General features: G+C 51.6%; 1 protein-coding gene across 1 annotated transcript; it reads right to left on the reverse strand.

Moving 5' to 3' along the window:
* Positions 1–135: 135 nt before the first annotated feature.
* Positions 136–16601, reverse strand: ACP7 (acid phosphatase 7, tartrate resistant (putative)). Its single transcript, XM_023245575.2, has 13 exons — positions 16465–16601; positions 15441–15722; positions 9564–9764; positions 9074–9256; positions 8079–8202; positions 7803–7865; positions 7591–7705; positions 7393–7500; positions 7245–7302; positions 7099–7166; positions 6917–6988; positions 4066–4203; positions 136–1969 (listed from the first exon to the last, which is right to left on the reverse strand). Exons 2-13 carry the CDS (start codon positions 15559–15561, stop codon positions 1904–1906), a joined length of 1317 nt encoding a protein of 438 aa, XP_023101343.1. The 5' UTR covers positions 15562–15722; positions 16465–16601; the 3' UTR covers positions 136–1903.
* Positions 16602–18486: the final 1885 nt, after the last annotated feature.

The raw sequence follows: 18486 nt of genomic DNA on the forward strand, positions 1-18486 counted from the left end.
TGCTTGAGACTCTCTCCTTCTCTCTGCCCTTCCCCCGCTTGTGCTCTCTCTGTCTCTCTCTCTCTCTCTCTTGCTCTCGCTTAAACAAAAAATGAAGGCCGTGAGAAAAAGAAGAGTCAAGGACAACACGACCCCAAGGCTTTCAGACTCATTTAATCCCAAGGCAACCCCATAATGTGTGATCCTCCTTTTGTGACAGATGAGAAAACAGAGGTTCAGAGTGGGCTGGTGACCTCACACCCCACAGGAAGGGGCAGAGCTGAGATTCAAACCCAGTGCCGGGCCTTTGCTCTCTGTGGACCCCACCGCCCAGGCACGTTCACAGCCTCCCCCAGGCCTGGGATGGAACAGGCCAGGCCCACACGGGCACCAGCTCAGGGCAACAACCGCCCAGTGGGTGACTTCACGGGCTGGGTGCACCCCTCTGTGGCATTCCCTCATTGTTTGTCACCGGCGTTGGGTAACTGTGTTTCTCTGCTCACCCATGAACTCCTACAGGGCCTGACGGGGGCGGATTCATTGCTGTCCCCGGCGTGTCCCTGGCATCGCCCCGCCGGAGCCTGGCATATGGTGGCCATCAGTAAGGCAATAAATATTTATTAAGCACCTACCTTGTGCTGGGCTATGCCGGGGAGAGCCCTGGGCACCGCCCTCCCGGGATGGACAGTCCAGTGGGGGAGACAGACCCACCCCCCCAGAAAGTGTCACCCGGGGGATGGGCTGGTTTTAGAAAGCTGAGCCCGTGCATCTCATAGAGCGATTAAGACGAGGTGAGCCTGCAGAGCTGGGGACCCACGGGCTACCTCAGGGAAGCCCTGAGCCCTGGGGCTGGAGCCCAGCTCGACCTCGGATTCCCGGAGTCGGAGGTCTGTCACCAGCTCAGAGCCCTCCTGTGGCTCCACTACACATAGGATAGAGGACAAAGTCCTCTGATCTTTCCCTGTCACCCCTCTCTGCCCCTCTCTCCCCCTCACTCACTCTGCCCCAGCCGCCCCGGCCTCCACTTCCACGTCGACACCCCTGCAGGGCCAGCCACGTTTCTGTCTCAGGGCCTTTGCACCGGCCATTCCTCTGCCCAGAACACTCTGGTCCTGTGGCTACTCCCTCTGACTCCTTCAGATCAAATGTCACCCTCTCAGTGAGGTCTCCCTGATTGTCCTGGTGAAAATTGCAAGTGTCCCCCCTCATGGCCCTTCCCTGCTTTGGGGGTAGACGCCCAGTAAATAATGGTGGGGGGGGGGGGAGACAGAGGGGGCGGAGAAGAGGAAGGGGAAAGGGGAAAAAAACAGGCAGGTCCGTGTAAGCACCACTAGCTTGGAGGCTTACACGGACTAGGACTAACACTAGGAGTGTTAACACTTCTCCCCTCCAGGATAAACCAGTGCTGGGCTGGGAAACTGAGGCACAAAGCAACACCGGTTGGCACGCCTTGGGCCGGAAGGCCCGCCCAGGAGGGAGTCACCAGCGCCACCTGCCGGAGAGTGGTGTCATGACGGCCGTGCCCACCCTGCTGACTCCGGGCGGGTGATGCGCGGGAGGGAGAGGAGACGGGCCAGGGGGCACCCCCAGCGGAAGTGCAGAGTCGCAGCGATGAGCCTCTTTATTCCAGAGGCCCCGTGGGCGCCCCGCCCCGTCAGTGCTATGCAGGAGAGCAGGGCTGCCCAGCGCCCGCCTCACTCGGTTCCTGTACACCTGCCCTCTCCTTACAGCCAGAGGGCACCCCCACCTCTCCAGGAGGGGAGAGCGGCCCCAGCTCCCCGAGGGCTGTGTCCACCCCACATGGGGCCTCAGAAGGGCTGGGAGACAAGGCCCGCCCTGACTCTCCACCCGGGCCTGGGCAGCGTCCGTTCACACTAGCCAAGGCAGCAAGGCCCAGGGCTCCTGACCAGGGCTGCCCCTGGGCCTAGAGGTACATCATCCGGCCAAGCAGGGGTCTCACCACCCAGACGTCGTCCACAATCTTCCCGTCCTGCAAGGGACAGAAACAAAGGAGGTAATGACAGCTGGACGTTCAGACTCCAGGGCCAGGGACCTGGATTCAAATTCCAGCTCTACCTTTAATGGGCTGTGTGAGACCGGACAAATTGCTAGACCTCTCTGAACCTCAGTTTTCCTCATCTGAAAAGCGGGCATGATAGTAATAGCATGTACATCATAGATCTTGTAGGAATGAAATGAGATTATTTGTAGAGGGCTTTTTAAATTTATGTTTTATTTTTATTTTTATTATTTTTTACTTTTATTATTTTTTATTATTTATTTCTTACTTATTTTTATTATTTATTATTTTTATTTATTTTTATTTTATTTACTTTTATTATTTTTTATTTTTATTTATTTTATTTTTACTTACTTTTATTATTTATTATTTTTATTTATTTTATATTTTACTTATTTTTATTATTTATTATTTTTATTTATTTTTATTTTTTACTTACTTTTATCATTTTTTATTTTTATTTACTTTATATTTTACTTATTTTTATTATTTATTATTTTTATTTATTTTTATTTTTTACTTACTTTTATCATTTTTTATTTTTATTTACTTTATATTTTACTTATTTTTATTATTTATTATTTTTATTTTTTACTTTTATCGTTTTTTATTTTTATTTATTTTTTTGGCGCCAATTTTTATTTTTTATATTTTTAAAAGTTTATGTATTTTGAGGGAGAGTGCGTGTGTGCACATGTAGGGGAGGGGCCGGTGGGGGGGGGGGAGAGAGAATCCTAAGCAGGATCCACTCTGCCGGTGCAGAGCCGGACCTGAGGCTCAGACCCATGAACTGTGAGATCATGACCCGAGCTGAAACCCAGAGGCCAATGCCCAACCGACTGAGCGCCCAGGCACCCCGAAGGATGTTTCTGAAGGGGCCCCAGAGCATGGCGAGGATTGCATAAGTGTAGGATATTATTATAAGCACAAACCCCAGAGTCAGACAAACCTCACTTACATCCCAGTGCAACGGCTCTCTCTCCATGACTGTAAGCACATTATCCAACTCTGAGCCTTAACTCCCATATTCTACACACTGGGAGAACCGAACGGGATAACACATAAGCCTACCCCCGGAGCGCGTGGGGCTCAATAAATGGAAGTTATTTATAATAAAAAGAACATAGTTGAGGAGGGGGGAGGGGGAGAAGAAGAAGAAGAAGAAGAAGAAGAAGAAGAAAAGAATATGGTCTTTAGGGTCATATCCCAGCTCTGCCACCCTCCAGCTGTGTGACCCTTGGAAAATTATTTCCTGTCTCTAAGCCTCAGTTATCTCATCTGTAAAATGGAAAGAAAACCCACCCAATGTGATGGCTCTCGTGACTCAAATACTACGAGATGGAAAGCATCTAGCACAGCATCGGATATACAACAGGTGCTCAATAAATCATCATCATAATTATTATTTTAAAATTACAGTGGCAAAAATAATGGTGAACCGTGATTATTTGGGTGCATCTAACCTTAAGGCGTCTCAACCACCCACATGTCATATTGGTTTCCCACCTCTTTCAGTCCCTGCTTCATGTTGATAAACACCTATGGAATTTACCAGGTTTGGGAAACCGTTCTCAGCACTTCTCTATCATAAGTCATTCAACTATTATCATCCCCTTTAACAGATGGGAAAATTGTGGCTCAAATAGTTGAAATAAGTTGCTCGAGGTCATCCAGCTGGTAAGTAGCAGAGGCAGGATTTGAACCCAGGGTTTCCAGCTCTGGAGTCCGTGTGTTTTTGTTTTTTGTTTGGTTTTGGTTTTGGTTTTTTAAATTTTTTAATGTTCATTTTTTTTTGAGAGAGAGAGAGAGAAACAGAGGGTGAGCAAGGCAGGAGCAGAGAGAGGGGAGACACAGAACTCGAAGCAGGCTCCAGGCTCTGAGCTGTCAGCACAGAGACCGACGTGGGCTCGAACTCACAAAGCGGGAGATCATGACCTGAGAGTAAGTGGGCCGCTTAACGGACTGAGCCACCCAGGCGCCCCTGAAGTCCCTGTTTTTAACCACTCGACTCCAGAACATGCCAGGCCTGGTTACTCAGGGAGGTGATTGGACCACTGCTCACTGACCTGGTCGTCGGACACCTGCTGGATGTGGATGTGGCTTCCATTGAGGATGTGCAGCCGCGTGTACCCGTACTCTTTCACGCGCAAGGCGCTCCAGGGCCGTGGGAAGAGGGAGAAGGGGGTCAGCCGCTCCTCACAGCCCTGCCAGACAGAATCATTCAGACCCAGGGCTGGGGAGGGTGGAGGACCCGCAAGGAGCAGAAACAACCTCCCGGGCCAGGACCCTCCTGCCCCCAAGGAGGGCAAAATCCGTTAAGACTTGACCTCACTGATGCTCAGCATTGAGGGTTTTGACCCAGCCAGGCTTCCTGTGCCCTGGGTCTCTGACTTCTAGAAAAGTGCATGGCTGGAAAAGACTGCCCACTGCAGCATTTTCTGTAAAAGCCCTGAGCTGGAAGTCACCCAAATGCCCATCAGTGGGGGTCCGTTAAATAAATTATAGCATAGCCATCACAAAGCAGGGCTCTACAGAAAGGTGGCCAAGATGTATAATAAAAGGGAAAATGCAAAATAGATAAAAACCGGTGGGTCTCAACACTGGCTGCACAGCAGACTCCCCAAGAAAGCTTTTTAAATCACCAGTGCCTGGGGGAGAGGGTGTGCTCATCCTCTACAAGCAGCAGAACACCAGGCGACATGAGCAGAGACCATGAGGGACCGCCATCATTGTAATAACTAATGGAAGCAGCCATCACTATAATAACAAATGGAAGCAGCCATCACTATAATAACTAATGGAAGCAGCCATCACTATAATAACAAATGGAAGCAGCCATCACTATAATAACTAATGAAAGCAGCCATCACTATAATAACTAATGGAAGCAGCCATCACTATAATAACGGATGGAAGCAGCCATCACTATAATAATGGATGGAAGCAGCAATCACTGTAATAACAGATGGAAGCAAGAATCATCAGTAGATCGTGAAACTAATGGTGAAAGTTTGAGGAATAGCCAGATATTGGCAGAGTCCCAAATGATCTCTCCAGGAGTAATAATATATATTAGTAATAATTATATATAATAAGATAAAATTATAAAACATTAATAATAGAATAATAACTACAACAAATAAAATAACATAGAGATTACAACAAAGGCAGCTAAATGTTCACACTTGGGAAATGTTGGTAAAGGGGATATGGAAAGTCTTTGTATTTTTGCAACTGTTCTGGAAGTCTGAAGGAATGTCAAAATTTAAAATCAAAGAAAAAAACCAATCTCTGCTGATTAAAGTTCAGAACAGCGATCACGTAGGGGTATGAGGAGTCTTCTGGTGCTGACCACAGTCTATTTCCTGCTCCAGGTGGTGGCCAACACTGGGCCAATGTCAGGGCCCCTTTCTCGAAGATTCTCATGTTTGTTGTGGAGTGGGGCCCAGACATGGGAGTTTTAAAACTTCCCCATGGTATGCGCACCAAAGCTGAGAACCCCTAGGGTATGAAGCATAATCCAAGTTGTTTTTTAAAAGTGGGCAATACAGTAACACATCTCTATCAAGACAATGACTCCGTTGTACATGCGGAGAACATTCTAAAATGCCATCCAAGAGCCAGAACAACAGAGTAGGACTACGAAGGGGTGTGGAGGGCTGGTGTTCACCTCCTGCCCCCTGCACTGTTTGAATTTTTGTCACAAGTGGTTCTTACTTTGATCGTCCTGATTTGTAAGAACCGGCTTAAAAAACAAGCCCTCTCGCCTTGCAGAAATGAGTGATTGCAAGGCAGAGGGCGGGGGGCAGGAAAACACAAGATGATCCTGGAGCACCTTGGAGCGCCAAAAAATAAGGAAGTGCTCACCAAATGACAGGGGCACGTGGGAAAAAAACACAGGGCCTGACCGGAAGCCTTCCCAGTGGCCAGAACAGGAGCAGTAAGGTAATAGCGGTCGTATCAGATTATCGCCCACAGGATAGAATCATTACCCGTGAGTCCAGACTGGTATAAATCAATAACTAACTACATAAATGGAACAGAAGGGACAACTTTTCCTCATGGGAGGCTTCTAATTAATAAATCTAGGAGGAACGCGGGAAATAGAAGCTCCCCATTAGAACACCACAGTAATAATTCTTGCTGGCAAGACCCGCCAAGGGATTCAACACAGTGGGTGAAAGTTTGAGGACAGATGGGATATTTGCATGGCGGCAAAGTATCTCCCTGAAGACACTTGTTAATTAGAAAGGGAGCTATAATACATTCACGGTGGAGGAACCCGGCAGACACCTCCTTCACCAGGTGATGCAGGGAAACACCTCCAGGAATGAGACACGCAGACGGCACGTCACCCCCGGTCACACCATCACTTCTGGGTGACGACCGGGCACTGTCTTGCCCCGAATGCATAACCCCAGGCTCAGCGTCAGACATGCCCAGACCCAAGGGCCATTCTGCCAGACAACTGGCTGGGAGTCTTCCAAAATGTGAAGGATGAACGACAACGAAAGACGGAGGAACCGTCACCGATGGGACAAGACTCAGGAGACACAAGATACTGGACACAGTGTGGGATCCCGGAACAGGGGGCGGTCGTTAGTGAGAAGTTCGGGGAAATGGGACTAGTCTGGAGTTCAGGTGCGACGAGGATAATAATAAGCCCGGTGCCTCTGGATCATCCGGTGACCGGGGCAACCCCTGCCACTTACTGAACCCACTACCGAACGAGCATCTGATTGCCTGTGCCTCTGTTTCCCCATCTGTACAATGGGCATGCTACTAGGGGCACCTACGCTCTCGGGTTGAGAGTTGGTGACGGTGACTCTACAAAGCACGTGGCACCGAGGCCAGTACAAGAGGCGATGAAAGTCAAGAGGCAAGAAGCCGAAGGCGCCCCCTTCCCGCCCTGCTCACAGCAGATCCAGTGATGATGTGGACGGGGCCTCGGGGGTTGGTATACGGCATCTCTCGGCTGCCATTAAACACCTGGAGGAGGGAGCGAGGAGGAGGGGCATGTCACAACAGGCCACACCCCGGGGCGTCCAGGGGTCCACCGACACCAGCCACACGGGCCCTTGGCCCTCCCTGAGCCTCACCTGGTAGTCGTAAATGGGCCACAGCCGTTCGTACGAGTGCTCGTGAGCCCACAGCTGCAGGTCGACCCCTGAGACAGAAAAAGTGGGGGTCAAGCCCCTTGACCCTGGAGAGATCAGAGGGCGGGGAACTCCCCCGGGTCACTCACCGTGTTTGTAGAAAAGGTCCTCCAACCCATACAACTTGCCAAGGAGGCCTTTGCGAACCTGGGCAGGGCGACAGAGGAGGTGAGTGGTGAATCGGGCCGGCCCCCCACGTGGCGCTCGGCACCCCGCCCCCAGGGAGGGGGTCCCCACCTTGCTTTCGTGCCATGTACAGTCGTCCAAGTCTGCATTGGAACAGTACATGGGCCGGTGGCCCATGGTGATGATCCACGGCCGGGCCGCCCGGTTCTTATTGGCTTTCTGGAGAGAAGGGCCCAGAGTGAGAGGCAGGGAGAGGGGAGGGGAGGGCAGGCTGGTCAGGGGATGAGAGGGGACCTCCAGCCAGGTTACCTGGAGGTCGCTCTCCAGCCAGTGGAACTGTCTCTCTACGAGGTGGCGGCCATAATTGAGGAAGAAATACACTTCGGTGGAGAAGGAGATGATGTGCGCGGGGCCCAGATCCCAGCTGGAGGGGTCAAAGGGCATGGGTCGAAGGCGGGGTCTCCTCTGCATCTCCCGCCCTTCGGGGGAGGGAAGCCAGTCCCCCAGGTCCCCCAGATTACCTGTACCACAGGCCTTGGTTGTTCCCCGGCATGCTGAAGCGAGCCTTGTAGTGAGAGAAATTGCTGGATAAAAGGAAATAAAGGGGTGGGAAGAGACTCTGGGTTCTCGGGTCCCACCCCCACCTCCCCACTTCCAGGCTGGGTCTGGCTCCCAGCCCAGCCCTTATCTCCACCAATCAGCAGCTGCAGCGCGAGGGACTAAGGTGAGACACTAAGAAGGACACATCCGTTTTCACCGCTCAGGCCCCCGCCCACCCTGAAGCCCTCGGCCCTCACTAGCGCTCTTCGTGATTCCCAGGGCAGGTCATGTAGGGCAGACTGGCGGCCACAGGCTCGATGAGCCGCATGAACTTGTCGCCGACGCGAGCGTTGTCCTGATCCATGTTGTAGGCAAAGTCTCCTGAGGGGCGGGCGGGGAGAGAGTGAGGACCCAGGCCCGGCTCTCCTTCTGCCAGGACTGAGGCAGCTGCTCAGTCGGCTGTAACTCTGGCTCGGAGCCATCCCGGTTCTCCGATCCCTACCTCACACCCACCCACATGTGCCCTTGGGACTGTTTCCCGAACCTCTGGTCTGAGCCCCCGCCGCAGGACCGTGCTGGTCTCCTGTGCTCTGATTACACCGGCCCACATCTTTGCCCGCCCTCTTGTCCCCTCCCAGGACAACGATGTTAAGACCGACACAGTCTGATACTGGTTTCGTACCAGGCACAGTTCCAAATGCTTCACATTCTTGATCACCTGAATCTTCAATACACCCTCTGAGGTGGATATTATTATGACCTCACTTCAAACGGGGAAACTGAGGCCCAGGGGGGCCGTGCAAGGTCACAAGGCTGGCTAGTAAAGACCCAGGAATCAAGTCCCGAGAGTCTGATTCCAGAGTCTGTGGCCTTGAACCTTATCAGCCCCAATCTCCATCTCCCATCTGTTTCCCTGTCCCTAGAAGCCACAGCAGCAATGATAATGACAATGAACATGTAGCACTTACAGCACGCTGGGCAATGTCAACTATTTAGTCATGACGACAGTCCCATGAATTCTGACCCAGTCTCAGCTGTCACAGGGGAGTAACGCAGAGGACAAAAGCAACGTTCTACGTGTTGGGAGCTGGGATTCTCACCCGGGCGTTCTGGTTAACCATAGACACCATCGCCAAGGTCAGGCGCATCCCCGGTCCCTTCAGAACCACACTGGCCCCGGCCAGGTCCCCTCAACAGTCCTCCCACCCACGCCCACCCCACACCTCTGGGCGCACCCTTGCCGATGCCTCACCCACATGGAGAACAGCATCGTACATGCCCTGCTGGGTGTCCCTGCGCAGCCGGGGTAAGGCCTTCGGGTTGTCAGCCCCCAGGTCCCCAAACACAGCCAGGCGGGGACTCCAGTGGGGACCGTTCTTCAGGGCCCTGAAGCGGAACCGACGGCTCCAGCCCCGAGAACTGCCGCAGCGGTAAACTGAGGGAAAGGGAAAGGTCGTGGTCAGCGAGGGGCACCCCCGGCCGTCTCCTCCACCGCCATCCACCTTCAGCTGGTGGGGGGAGGCGGTGGGGGATCGAAGGGTTCTGACCCGTGCCCTCTGGTCCACCCGGCCCCGGACCCCAGCGCCTTCCATTTTCATCTTCAGGGTCTCCTACGATGGGGTCCGGGTAAACAGAGCAGTTGCCAGCCCAGCCCGAGCCCCCTGCTGGTGGTAGTAGCTTCTAGTATACACTGCACTCCTCTTCCTGCTCCCCTCAACACTTGGGTCCGGGGCCCCTCTCACCGTACTGGACCCCCGGCAGCAGCCCCCGCAGCGTGACTCGGTGTATATAGAACTTCCGCCGGAGCACGCCCCCATCCACGAAGGGGCTGAAGGTGCCCTGGGCCCGGAGGGGCAGGGGCCCCGTCAACTGTAGGCCGAACTGCACTTCAGAGTGGGTGGGGACCCATGTGGTCCAGGTTACCGTCATGGAGCCTGGCTCACCTGGGGAGAGAGGAACAGAGTGGAGCTGGGCGGTGAGGCCTGGGGGGGTGGGGGGGTGCTGAGAGGGGGGGAAGGGAAGGATGCACAGAGAGTGAGGGCCAATAACTAAGAGCTCCGGAACACCGAGGAGTCAAGGGATACAGTTCCGGAGTTCCCCAAGTTCAATCCCGGCTCTGGCGTTTCTAAGCTGTGCTTCCCTGAGCAAGTCACTTCACCTCTCTGAGCCTCAGTTTCCTCATCTGTAAGGTAGAATGACAATAATATCTACTCTACAGGGTTTTGATGAGGCTTAGGTGAGTCAATACGAGTAAAGCGCCTGCAACAGTGCAGCTGGGATTACATTATTTTTTTTTTTAATTTTTTTTTCAACGTTTTTTATTTATTTTGGGGACAGAGAGAGACAGAGCATGAACGGGGGAGGGGCAGAGAGAGAGGGAGACACAGAATCGGAAACAGGCTCCAGGCTCCGAGCCATCAGCCCAGAGCCTGACGCGGGGCTCGAACTCACGGACCGCGAGATCGTGACCTGGCTGAAGTCGGACGCTTAACCGACTGCGCCACCCAGGTGCCCCAGGATTACATTATTAATATCATTATTCACTCTGTGCAGACCTTGTGCCACTTTAAATGCATGATTTAAAAAAAATTTTTTTTTTAATTTATTTGAGAGAGAGAGTGAGAGAGTGCGAGCTGGGGAGGGGCAGAGAGAGAGAGAATCCCAAGCAGGCTCCCCAATGTCACCAGGCACCCCCACACCTGATATTATTTGGGGGTTATAAATTTAGATGTCTAGAAGCCTGCTGGGTAATATAAACGGTGACAAGGGCCAGCTGGAAGGAATAAGGCAGCAAGGAGTTACGGTGTGTGTGGCCAACTGTAGACCCTGCCCTATCTCAAAGGGGCGGCCATCGCTGGCTCTGGTGACAGCCACCATGTGGGCCCAGTGCCACGAAATCTGTCAACTTCTAGACTAAGTCTCTATGTGGTGGTTTTCCATGCTTTAGCGCGGAGCGGGATGCGGGGCTCAATCCCACGAGCCGTGAGATCACAGCCTGCGCCGAAATCAAGAGCTGGCCCCTTAACGGGCTGAACCACCCAGGCACCCCAGAGATCCAAACTTTTAAGTGACAGTTCAAAATTCTTAAATGTCGGGGCACCTGGGTGGCTCAGTTAAGCGTCCGCCTTCGGCTCAGGTCATGATCTCGAGGTTGGTGAGTTCAAGCCCTGCGCCCGGTTCTGTGCTGACAGCTCGGAGCCTGGAGCCTGCTTGGGATTCTGTGTCTCCCTCTCTCTCTCTGCCCCTCCCTTATTTGTGCCTATAGTCGGCTACTCTTCATGTAAGAGGATATACACAAGTTATCTACTCGTTTCTACCAAAGAAATACAGGAAGGATACAACAGAAAGGAAATAGATGGGTTACTTACATGGGGTGGATGGGGTAGAAAAGGGGGGGACAGGAACGGAGCAGGAAAGACCAGGAGAGAAAACACTACCTTTTTTGTGTAATTCTGACTCTTAGAATTATAGTCCCGCTTCAAATTTCCTTCACGCACTCCCCAAATAAACTAACAATTAAAACCACCCAGGATGTGGGGAGAAGCCAGCATGGAATATAAATACTGACCAATGGAGGTAACTATATTTAAAAAGTGAACAGGGGTGGGGCGCCTGGGTGGCTCAGTCGGTTAAGTGCCTGACTTTTTAAAAAAAAATTTTTTTTTCAACGTTTATTTATTTTTGGGACAGAGAGAGACAGAGCATGAACGGGGGAGGGGCAGAGAGAGAGGGAGGCACAGAATCGGAAACAGGCTCCAGGCTCTGAGCCATCATCAGCACAGAGCCCGACGCGGGGCTCGAACTCCCGGACCGCGAGATCGTGACCTGGCTGAAGTCGGACGCTTAACCGACTGCGCCACCCAGGCGCCCCGAGTGCCTGACTTTTGATTTCAGTTCAGGTCATGATCTCCCGGTTTGTGGGTTCGGGCGCCCCGTTGGGCTCTGTGCTGACAGCTCAGAGCCTGGAACTGCTTCAGATTCTGGGTCGCCCTCTCGCTCTCTGCCCCTCCCCCACTCACGCTCTGTCTCTCAAAAATAAACATTAAAAAAAAATTTTAAGTGAATAAAGTAGCCACACCGAAGGGGTGGGTCACCACGGGAACTAGGTCTCGACTGGACACTGAGAGACTATAGAGAAAAGGTACAAACCTCCAGTTATAAAATAAATAAGTCACCGAGATGAAACTAGTACAGCACAGGGAATATAGTCAATTGTATCGTAATAACATTGTATGGTGACAGATGGCGACCACACTTACCGTGGTGAACACTGAGTAGTGTATAGAATTGTCCAATCACTATGTTTTACACCTGCAACTAATATAACGTTGGATGTCAACTTATACTTCAGTAATAAAAAAATGTTTTTAAAAAGACGACAGAGGGGCGCCTGGATGGCTTAGTCGGTCACGCGTCCGACTCTTGGTTTCGGCTCAGGTCATGATCTCGAGGTTTCATGGGTTGGAGCCCCGCATCGGGCTCTGTGCTGACAGCTCAGAGCCTGGAGCCTGTTTCAGATTCTGTGTCTCCCTCTCTCTGACCCTCCCCAGTTCATGCTCTGTCTCTCTCTGTCTCAAAAATAAATAAATGTTAAAAAAAAAAATAGAATCAGAGGTATCAGCATGATCTCATGGTAGGTAGTGTATACACACAGACGCGAAAATAGAGATGTGTGCATACGCGTGTAACACACACATGTTGCCTAGCTCTGTTCGTGAAAGGGCCTAGAAGCAATGATACCTCGGTAGCCGCGAGCACACCGAGTGCTCAGATCTTAGTTTCTAAATACCCATTCTCCAGTGAAAGAAACTGGGGCTCCTTGGATAAGCGGTTGATTCCAAAGATGGGGCAGGAAATATACAAGATAAGCCTGGAATAACCTATGATCCCAGAAAAAGTGGAAGTGCTCCAAAAATGATGGGGGTTTGTTGAAAGAACACAGAAGCCAATCTGAAAGAAATCCAGAAGACCAAATCCGGGACAGCTTGAGACACAAAGTAAATAACAATAGTGCTGTATATTTAACCGATGGAACAGTGGGTATCTGTAAGTCTATACTGACATAAAAGAATGAATGGATGGATGAATGGATGGATGAAGGGGGGAAGGAAAGTTTCCTTAGCTGGAGACAGGGAATTAGAAAGTTACAAAGTCACAATTAGCCAAACACCACCTAACAATTGTTGCAGGCAAGATCCACTGACAGCTGCCCAAGTTGGCTGGAGGAAGTTTCAAGAGAAACATTCATTTGCATGGTCTCAAGGAATCTCCCCCAAGATACTCATTAACCACAAAGGGAAGAATAAAAATCCTGCCCTGGAGAAACCCAGCACGCACCCCTGTAACCAGGCGGTGAAGGAACAGCCATAAACTGTGTCAGCATCATGAACTCTCCGATAACAGGCACCGGGAAAGACACAACATCGCCGCGGTGATAGTCTTGCCAGAAAAACACATAACTTCATCCTAATCTTGAGAAAATACCTGACCAGCCCCAAATGAGGGCTACCCTACAAAATAACTGCTCAGTGCTAAATAATGTCGAGAGCACGAAAGACAAGAAAGACTTTGCAACTGGCAGGTTGGAGATGACTAAGGAGAACAACTAAATGCTGAATGACAAAATAACCGAGTGGAAAAAGTGCTGACATATGAACAGGGTCTCTAGTTCAGTTAATGGTATTGTACCGATGTTAACCTCCCGGTTTAATAATCAGACCGTAATTATGTAAGACGCTAACATAACACTAGGAGAAACCCGGGGAGAAGGAAACTCTAATTTTCTGTTAAATCTAAAATTAGTACAAGCGGGGGGACGCCTGGGTGGCTTAGTCGGTGAAGCCTCTGACTTCAACTCAGGTCATGAACTCACGGTTTGTGAGTTCGAGCCCCGCGTCGGGCTCTGTGCTGACAGCTCAGAGCCTGGAGCCTGCTTCCGATTCTGTGTCTCTTCCTCTCTCTGCCCCTCCCCCGTTCATGCTCTGTCTCTCTCTGTCTCAAAAATAAATAAACGTTAAAAAAAATTTTTTTTAAAAACAAACAAAAAACCAACAAGACAGGAGCTGTTACAGAGAGGAGGAGGTTAGAGACATAGAGTCAGAAGCAGTGTGGAGTCGTGGGTTGGATCCTGGATTAGAATGGAGACATTAGTGGAAAGATGGGTGAAGTCCATAGTTCAGTTAGTGATATGATGCCAATGTTAATTTCTTAGCCTTGACAACGGTACCATGGGTACATAAGACATTGACATTTGGGGAAGCTGGGTGAAGGGGGTACAGGAACTCTGCACTCTCTCTGCAACTCTTCCATGAGTCTAAAATTATTGCAAAATAAAAAGCTAAAATTATTTGAAAGACAGACAGGGCTGTGTGCTGAGATTTGGTGCAAGATCGAAAAGCTATGGGCACAATAATTTGAAACTCCTTTTAAAAGCCTGCTCCCCGGGGGCGCCTGGGTGGCTCAGTCAGTTGGAGGTCTGACTTCTGCATGGGTCATGATCTCACCTCTCGTGAGTTCAAGCCCCACAGAGGGCTCTGTGCTGCCAGCTCAGAGCCTGGAGCCTGCTTCAGATTCTGTGTCTCCTATTCTCTCTGCCCCTCCCCTGCTCATGCTCCGTCTCTCTCTCTCTCTCTCTCTCTCTCTCTCTCAAAAATAAAATAAAACATAACAAAAATAATAATGATAAAAGCCTCCTCCCTGTTTCAACCCAGTGCCCGTGAGAAACCAAATTTCCTTCCTAGGTATCATCCAAAGCAACCTATTGCAACAGCAGCAGAAGCAGATGTGGGGAGAATCTGGCTGTCTCCTATGAAGCCAGACATTAAAGAGGCTTAGAAAGATGTAAACCAGTGCTGCTCTTCTCGTGAAATTTCTTTTCTTTTGCATAGTAATATCTCATGAAAAATGCCATTTACCTAACGCAGAGCAGATTTATCAGTGTTCACGTTAAATGACTTAAAGTTTGTAAATGCCTCAGTTTTAGTTTCTAAGATGCAAATATTTGGCTATAACTCACATAAACCAAAGGTCTTTGAGGTTCTCAATAATTTTTAGCTGTGCCAAGGGGCCCTGAGACAAAAATGTGGGAGAGGCATGGATGCACGCAGGCCAAGCTCCGCTTTGCCCCTTCACAGGTAATATCTCATTTACTCCCCGCCGTGAGGTCACACTAACATTTTCCCATTGTCCAGATGAGGACGCCGAGACCAGAGAGGTTAAGTCACTGGCCCATGGTCACACAGCAGGTACGTACGATTAAACTACTTAAAGTGGGATTAAAACCCAGGATGTTTGGGTACAGAGGCTCCAGGGTCCAAGGCCTTACCGCCACAGGGCACCCGGGCCTCTGGATCAAGGATCAGGAGGCAGCTTTGTGGGGACACAATGGGCAGGGACAACAGCAGCCCCCTTTGGGGAGTGCTTACCACCGGGTGGACACGGTAATCATTTCCCACACAGCCAGAGGAAACACTGCTTGGAACCCCCATTTAACAGAGGCAGACAACCGAGGCTCAGGAAGGACAAGCCCAAGGTCCCACAACAATTGGCATGGGATTCCGGAGCCCCCAGCCCACTGAGCCTCCGGGGGAAACGCCCAGGAAGTGCTCACAGAAACTTACCCGGGTAGGACAGGTGGACTTGCTCAGGGGGGGCCCTGGGAGCCTCTGGGGCCCCTCGGACTCCGAGGGAGAAAAACAGGAGCACACAGCAGCAGGACGAGCAGAGACAAAGGAGGCGCATCGTAAGGGGACGGTCAGGGACAGATGGGGGAGGGGAGGGGTCCACAGTAGCTCAGATTCCGGAACAGCGCGAAGATCAGGAACCCGCGAAGAGCCTGGGAGGCAGAGTGGAGGGAGCGCAGGCGACGCTGCGGGGAGGGAGGCAGGACGGTTATCCGGATGCTGCAGGGAAAACAAGCGTGTTGATCATTACCAAGCGCCCGATGTCCCGAGACTCGCTGCGTGCTAAGCACTTTGCATACATTAAGTCACGGGCGCCTCACAACATTCCTATGTGTGGTGGCTACTGTGATGATCCCCGTGTCACCGGGTGTCCCCTGTGTCACCCAGGAGGGAAACGAGCAACAGTGATTCAGTGCACAGCTGGGGATGTGATGGAGCCGGGACTGGAACCCAGGGGTCCCGGCCCCAGAGCTCCTGCCGTTAAGCGCAGCTCGCTCTCGGTGACAGGCTTGGGAGTGGGCTGGGGGCTCGGGGTAGCAAGTTGCCCTTGGCAACCCGGTAACCAGCACTCCGCCTGCTCTCAGCAACCGCAGCGTTTTCACCTTTTTACCTCCACCCCTAGCATTGCACTCGGCTCTCAGACCTCGCCGCTCTCTATCTGGTCCTCCAGTGACCCCAACCCCCCACTCCAACCCCAGATTCCCCCCCCGGAATTCCACCCTCCCGGAGGCGGCCCCAGCCTCTCTGCCCTCTCCCCAGCATCCCATCCTGCCTCGGTGACCCCAATCCCGCCCCCGGCGCTGCACCTGCATACCCACCCCCCTTCTCCCCAGCCCCTTCTGGCCGGCCCCCGTTCGCTCTCCAGCTCCCCCAGGACCTGCCGGGGCACAGCCGGGCCAGGACCGGCAGCCCGGACGCCGGGAGCTGGAGCGGGGGGACGCCCTCCCGGTCCCCGGCTCACCCTCGGGGGCGCCAGCTGCCCGCACGCGCGTCTCTGGCCACCCGTGCGGCGGCGGTATTTATGAGTTTGCAGGCATCGTGGCATCCTGCCGCCCACAGCTGTCCCAGCCCCGGAAGAGCCTGCCTTCTCGAGGTGACGGGCTCCCCAGGCAACCCGGGCCCCGGGCCACACAGGTCCGGCCGGTCCTGGGCGCCCCACCCCCCCACCCAGGGTGGGGCGTGGGATGGGGGGCCCAGAAAGGTTTGGTACGCCGCAGCCAACACCTCCAGGTTGACCACCAGATGAGCGCCGAGACAGGTAAGGCTGAGCTGGGTCCCCCAGGCGCCCCACCCCGCGACTGCGGAGCCCCCAGGGCACGGACGCTGGCTCCCGCCCCTGGAGCTGCCAGATCCCGCGGTACCCGCGTGTGCCAGCAGCGAGGGTCTGCGACCCAGGCGATTCGATTCCCCCATCCCTTCCAGCCGGCTCGTCTTCCTCTAAACCCCTTCCACCTTCCTCCTTCTCCAAGCTTAGCTCACGGATTCCCATCCCCCCCCCAACCCCCACTCAACCCCGGGGCACATTGAAAACACAAAATCAAAATCCAAGAAGGACAGTGCCGCTTCTGGGCTGTGCGCCCTCGGCGGGTTGCTTAACCTCGCTGAGCCATGGCTTCTTCACGCCTAATACGAAGGTGTTAATAGTGCATATCCTATGGGCGGGTGTGAGGCTTAAACCAGGTGAGGCAATTTCAGGCTGAGAGCCGGCCTGGCCCAGAATAAAGGCTGGATATTATTATTATTATTATTATTATTATCATTATTATTATTATTATTGCATGAACTCCAGAAATGGGTCTGAGGTCTAGGTGGGAGCAAGTGAGAATTTTCCAGCAAACCTTCGGGAGCTGTTCGGAGGTTGAGTGTGGCTTGCCACAAAATGTGTTTGGGGGTTCCTCCAGCAGCAGAAAAAGTATGGAGGGTCCAGGTTTTCGATTGTTCTCTCTTCCCCGCAGCAGATAAAATGACCCCGCCTACTTGGTTTTTGTAATTCAAAGTACAACAATGTCCCCAGGTTGGGTACAACAGATTTCGGAGTGACACTGAAGGGGCCCGGGGTTCCAGATGGGCCTTTTGTACTGTTCGGATTTTTTTTTTCACCTTCCAGAGTCCCCATTACAGCTTAAAATGTAACAATAAACAACTCTTTCATCCTCAACCACCCTCAATTCCCACTCCCACCCCCAATTGTAAGTTGCCCTTGCTTTTAGTCTTTCTTGCAGAAGCTGAGGCTTCTAAACTTTTTTTGTGCTAAGCGGGCTGGTGAAGCCCTTCCCTGAATCATGGTTTTACAGGCATGAAATAAACACACAGGATTATGAAGGAAACCGATGCTACCGAATTATAGATCTTGAAAGATTTAAAAAATTTTTTTAAGTTTATTTATTTATTTTGAGAGAGAGAGAGAGAAAGTGCGAGTGGAGGAGGAGCAGATGGAGAGGGAGTGGGAGAAAGAGAGAGAATCCCAAGGAAGCTCTGCACTGTCAGCACAGAGCCCGACGTGGGGCTCGATCTCACAGACGCTGAGAGCATGACCTGAACCGACATCAAGAGTTGGACACTTACCCTACTGAACCACCCAGGCGCCCCAATATTGAAATATTTTTAAAACAAATACATGATACGGTGAGATGTGCGCTTCCTTCTTAATGCGTTAAACTTCAAGATCTAGTGCAGGTTCAGAAAATTATGGCAAACTCTGAAGTTTTAATGGATGAACAGAAGATGGTTGAGTGGCCCGCAGTGACTCAGTGGGATTTGAAAACATCTTTGATTTCTTCTCATGGCAGAGCTGAAAGTCTGAAAGTAGGACAGAAGGACGTGGTAAATTTCAATCGCAGCAGCCCTTCTGTATCCTCTTAAAAATTATTGAGGACCCCAAAGACGTTTTGTGTACACACACACACACACACACACACACATATAGGTTATATCCATTGCTACTTGTCATGCAAGAAAAATAAAAGGAGAGGTTTTAAAATTT

This window comes from Felis catus, chromosome E2 (genome assembly GCF_018350175.1).
Source record: "Felis catus isolate Fca126 chromosome E2, F.catus_Fca126_mat1.0, whole genome shotgun sequence".
Classification (NCBI taxonomy): Eukaryota; Metazoa; Chordata; class Mammalia; order Carnivora; family Felidae; genus Felis; species Felis catus.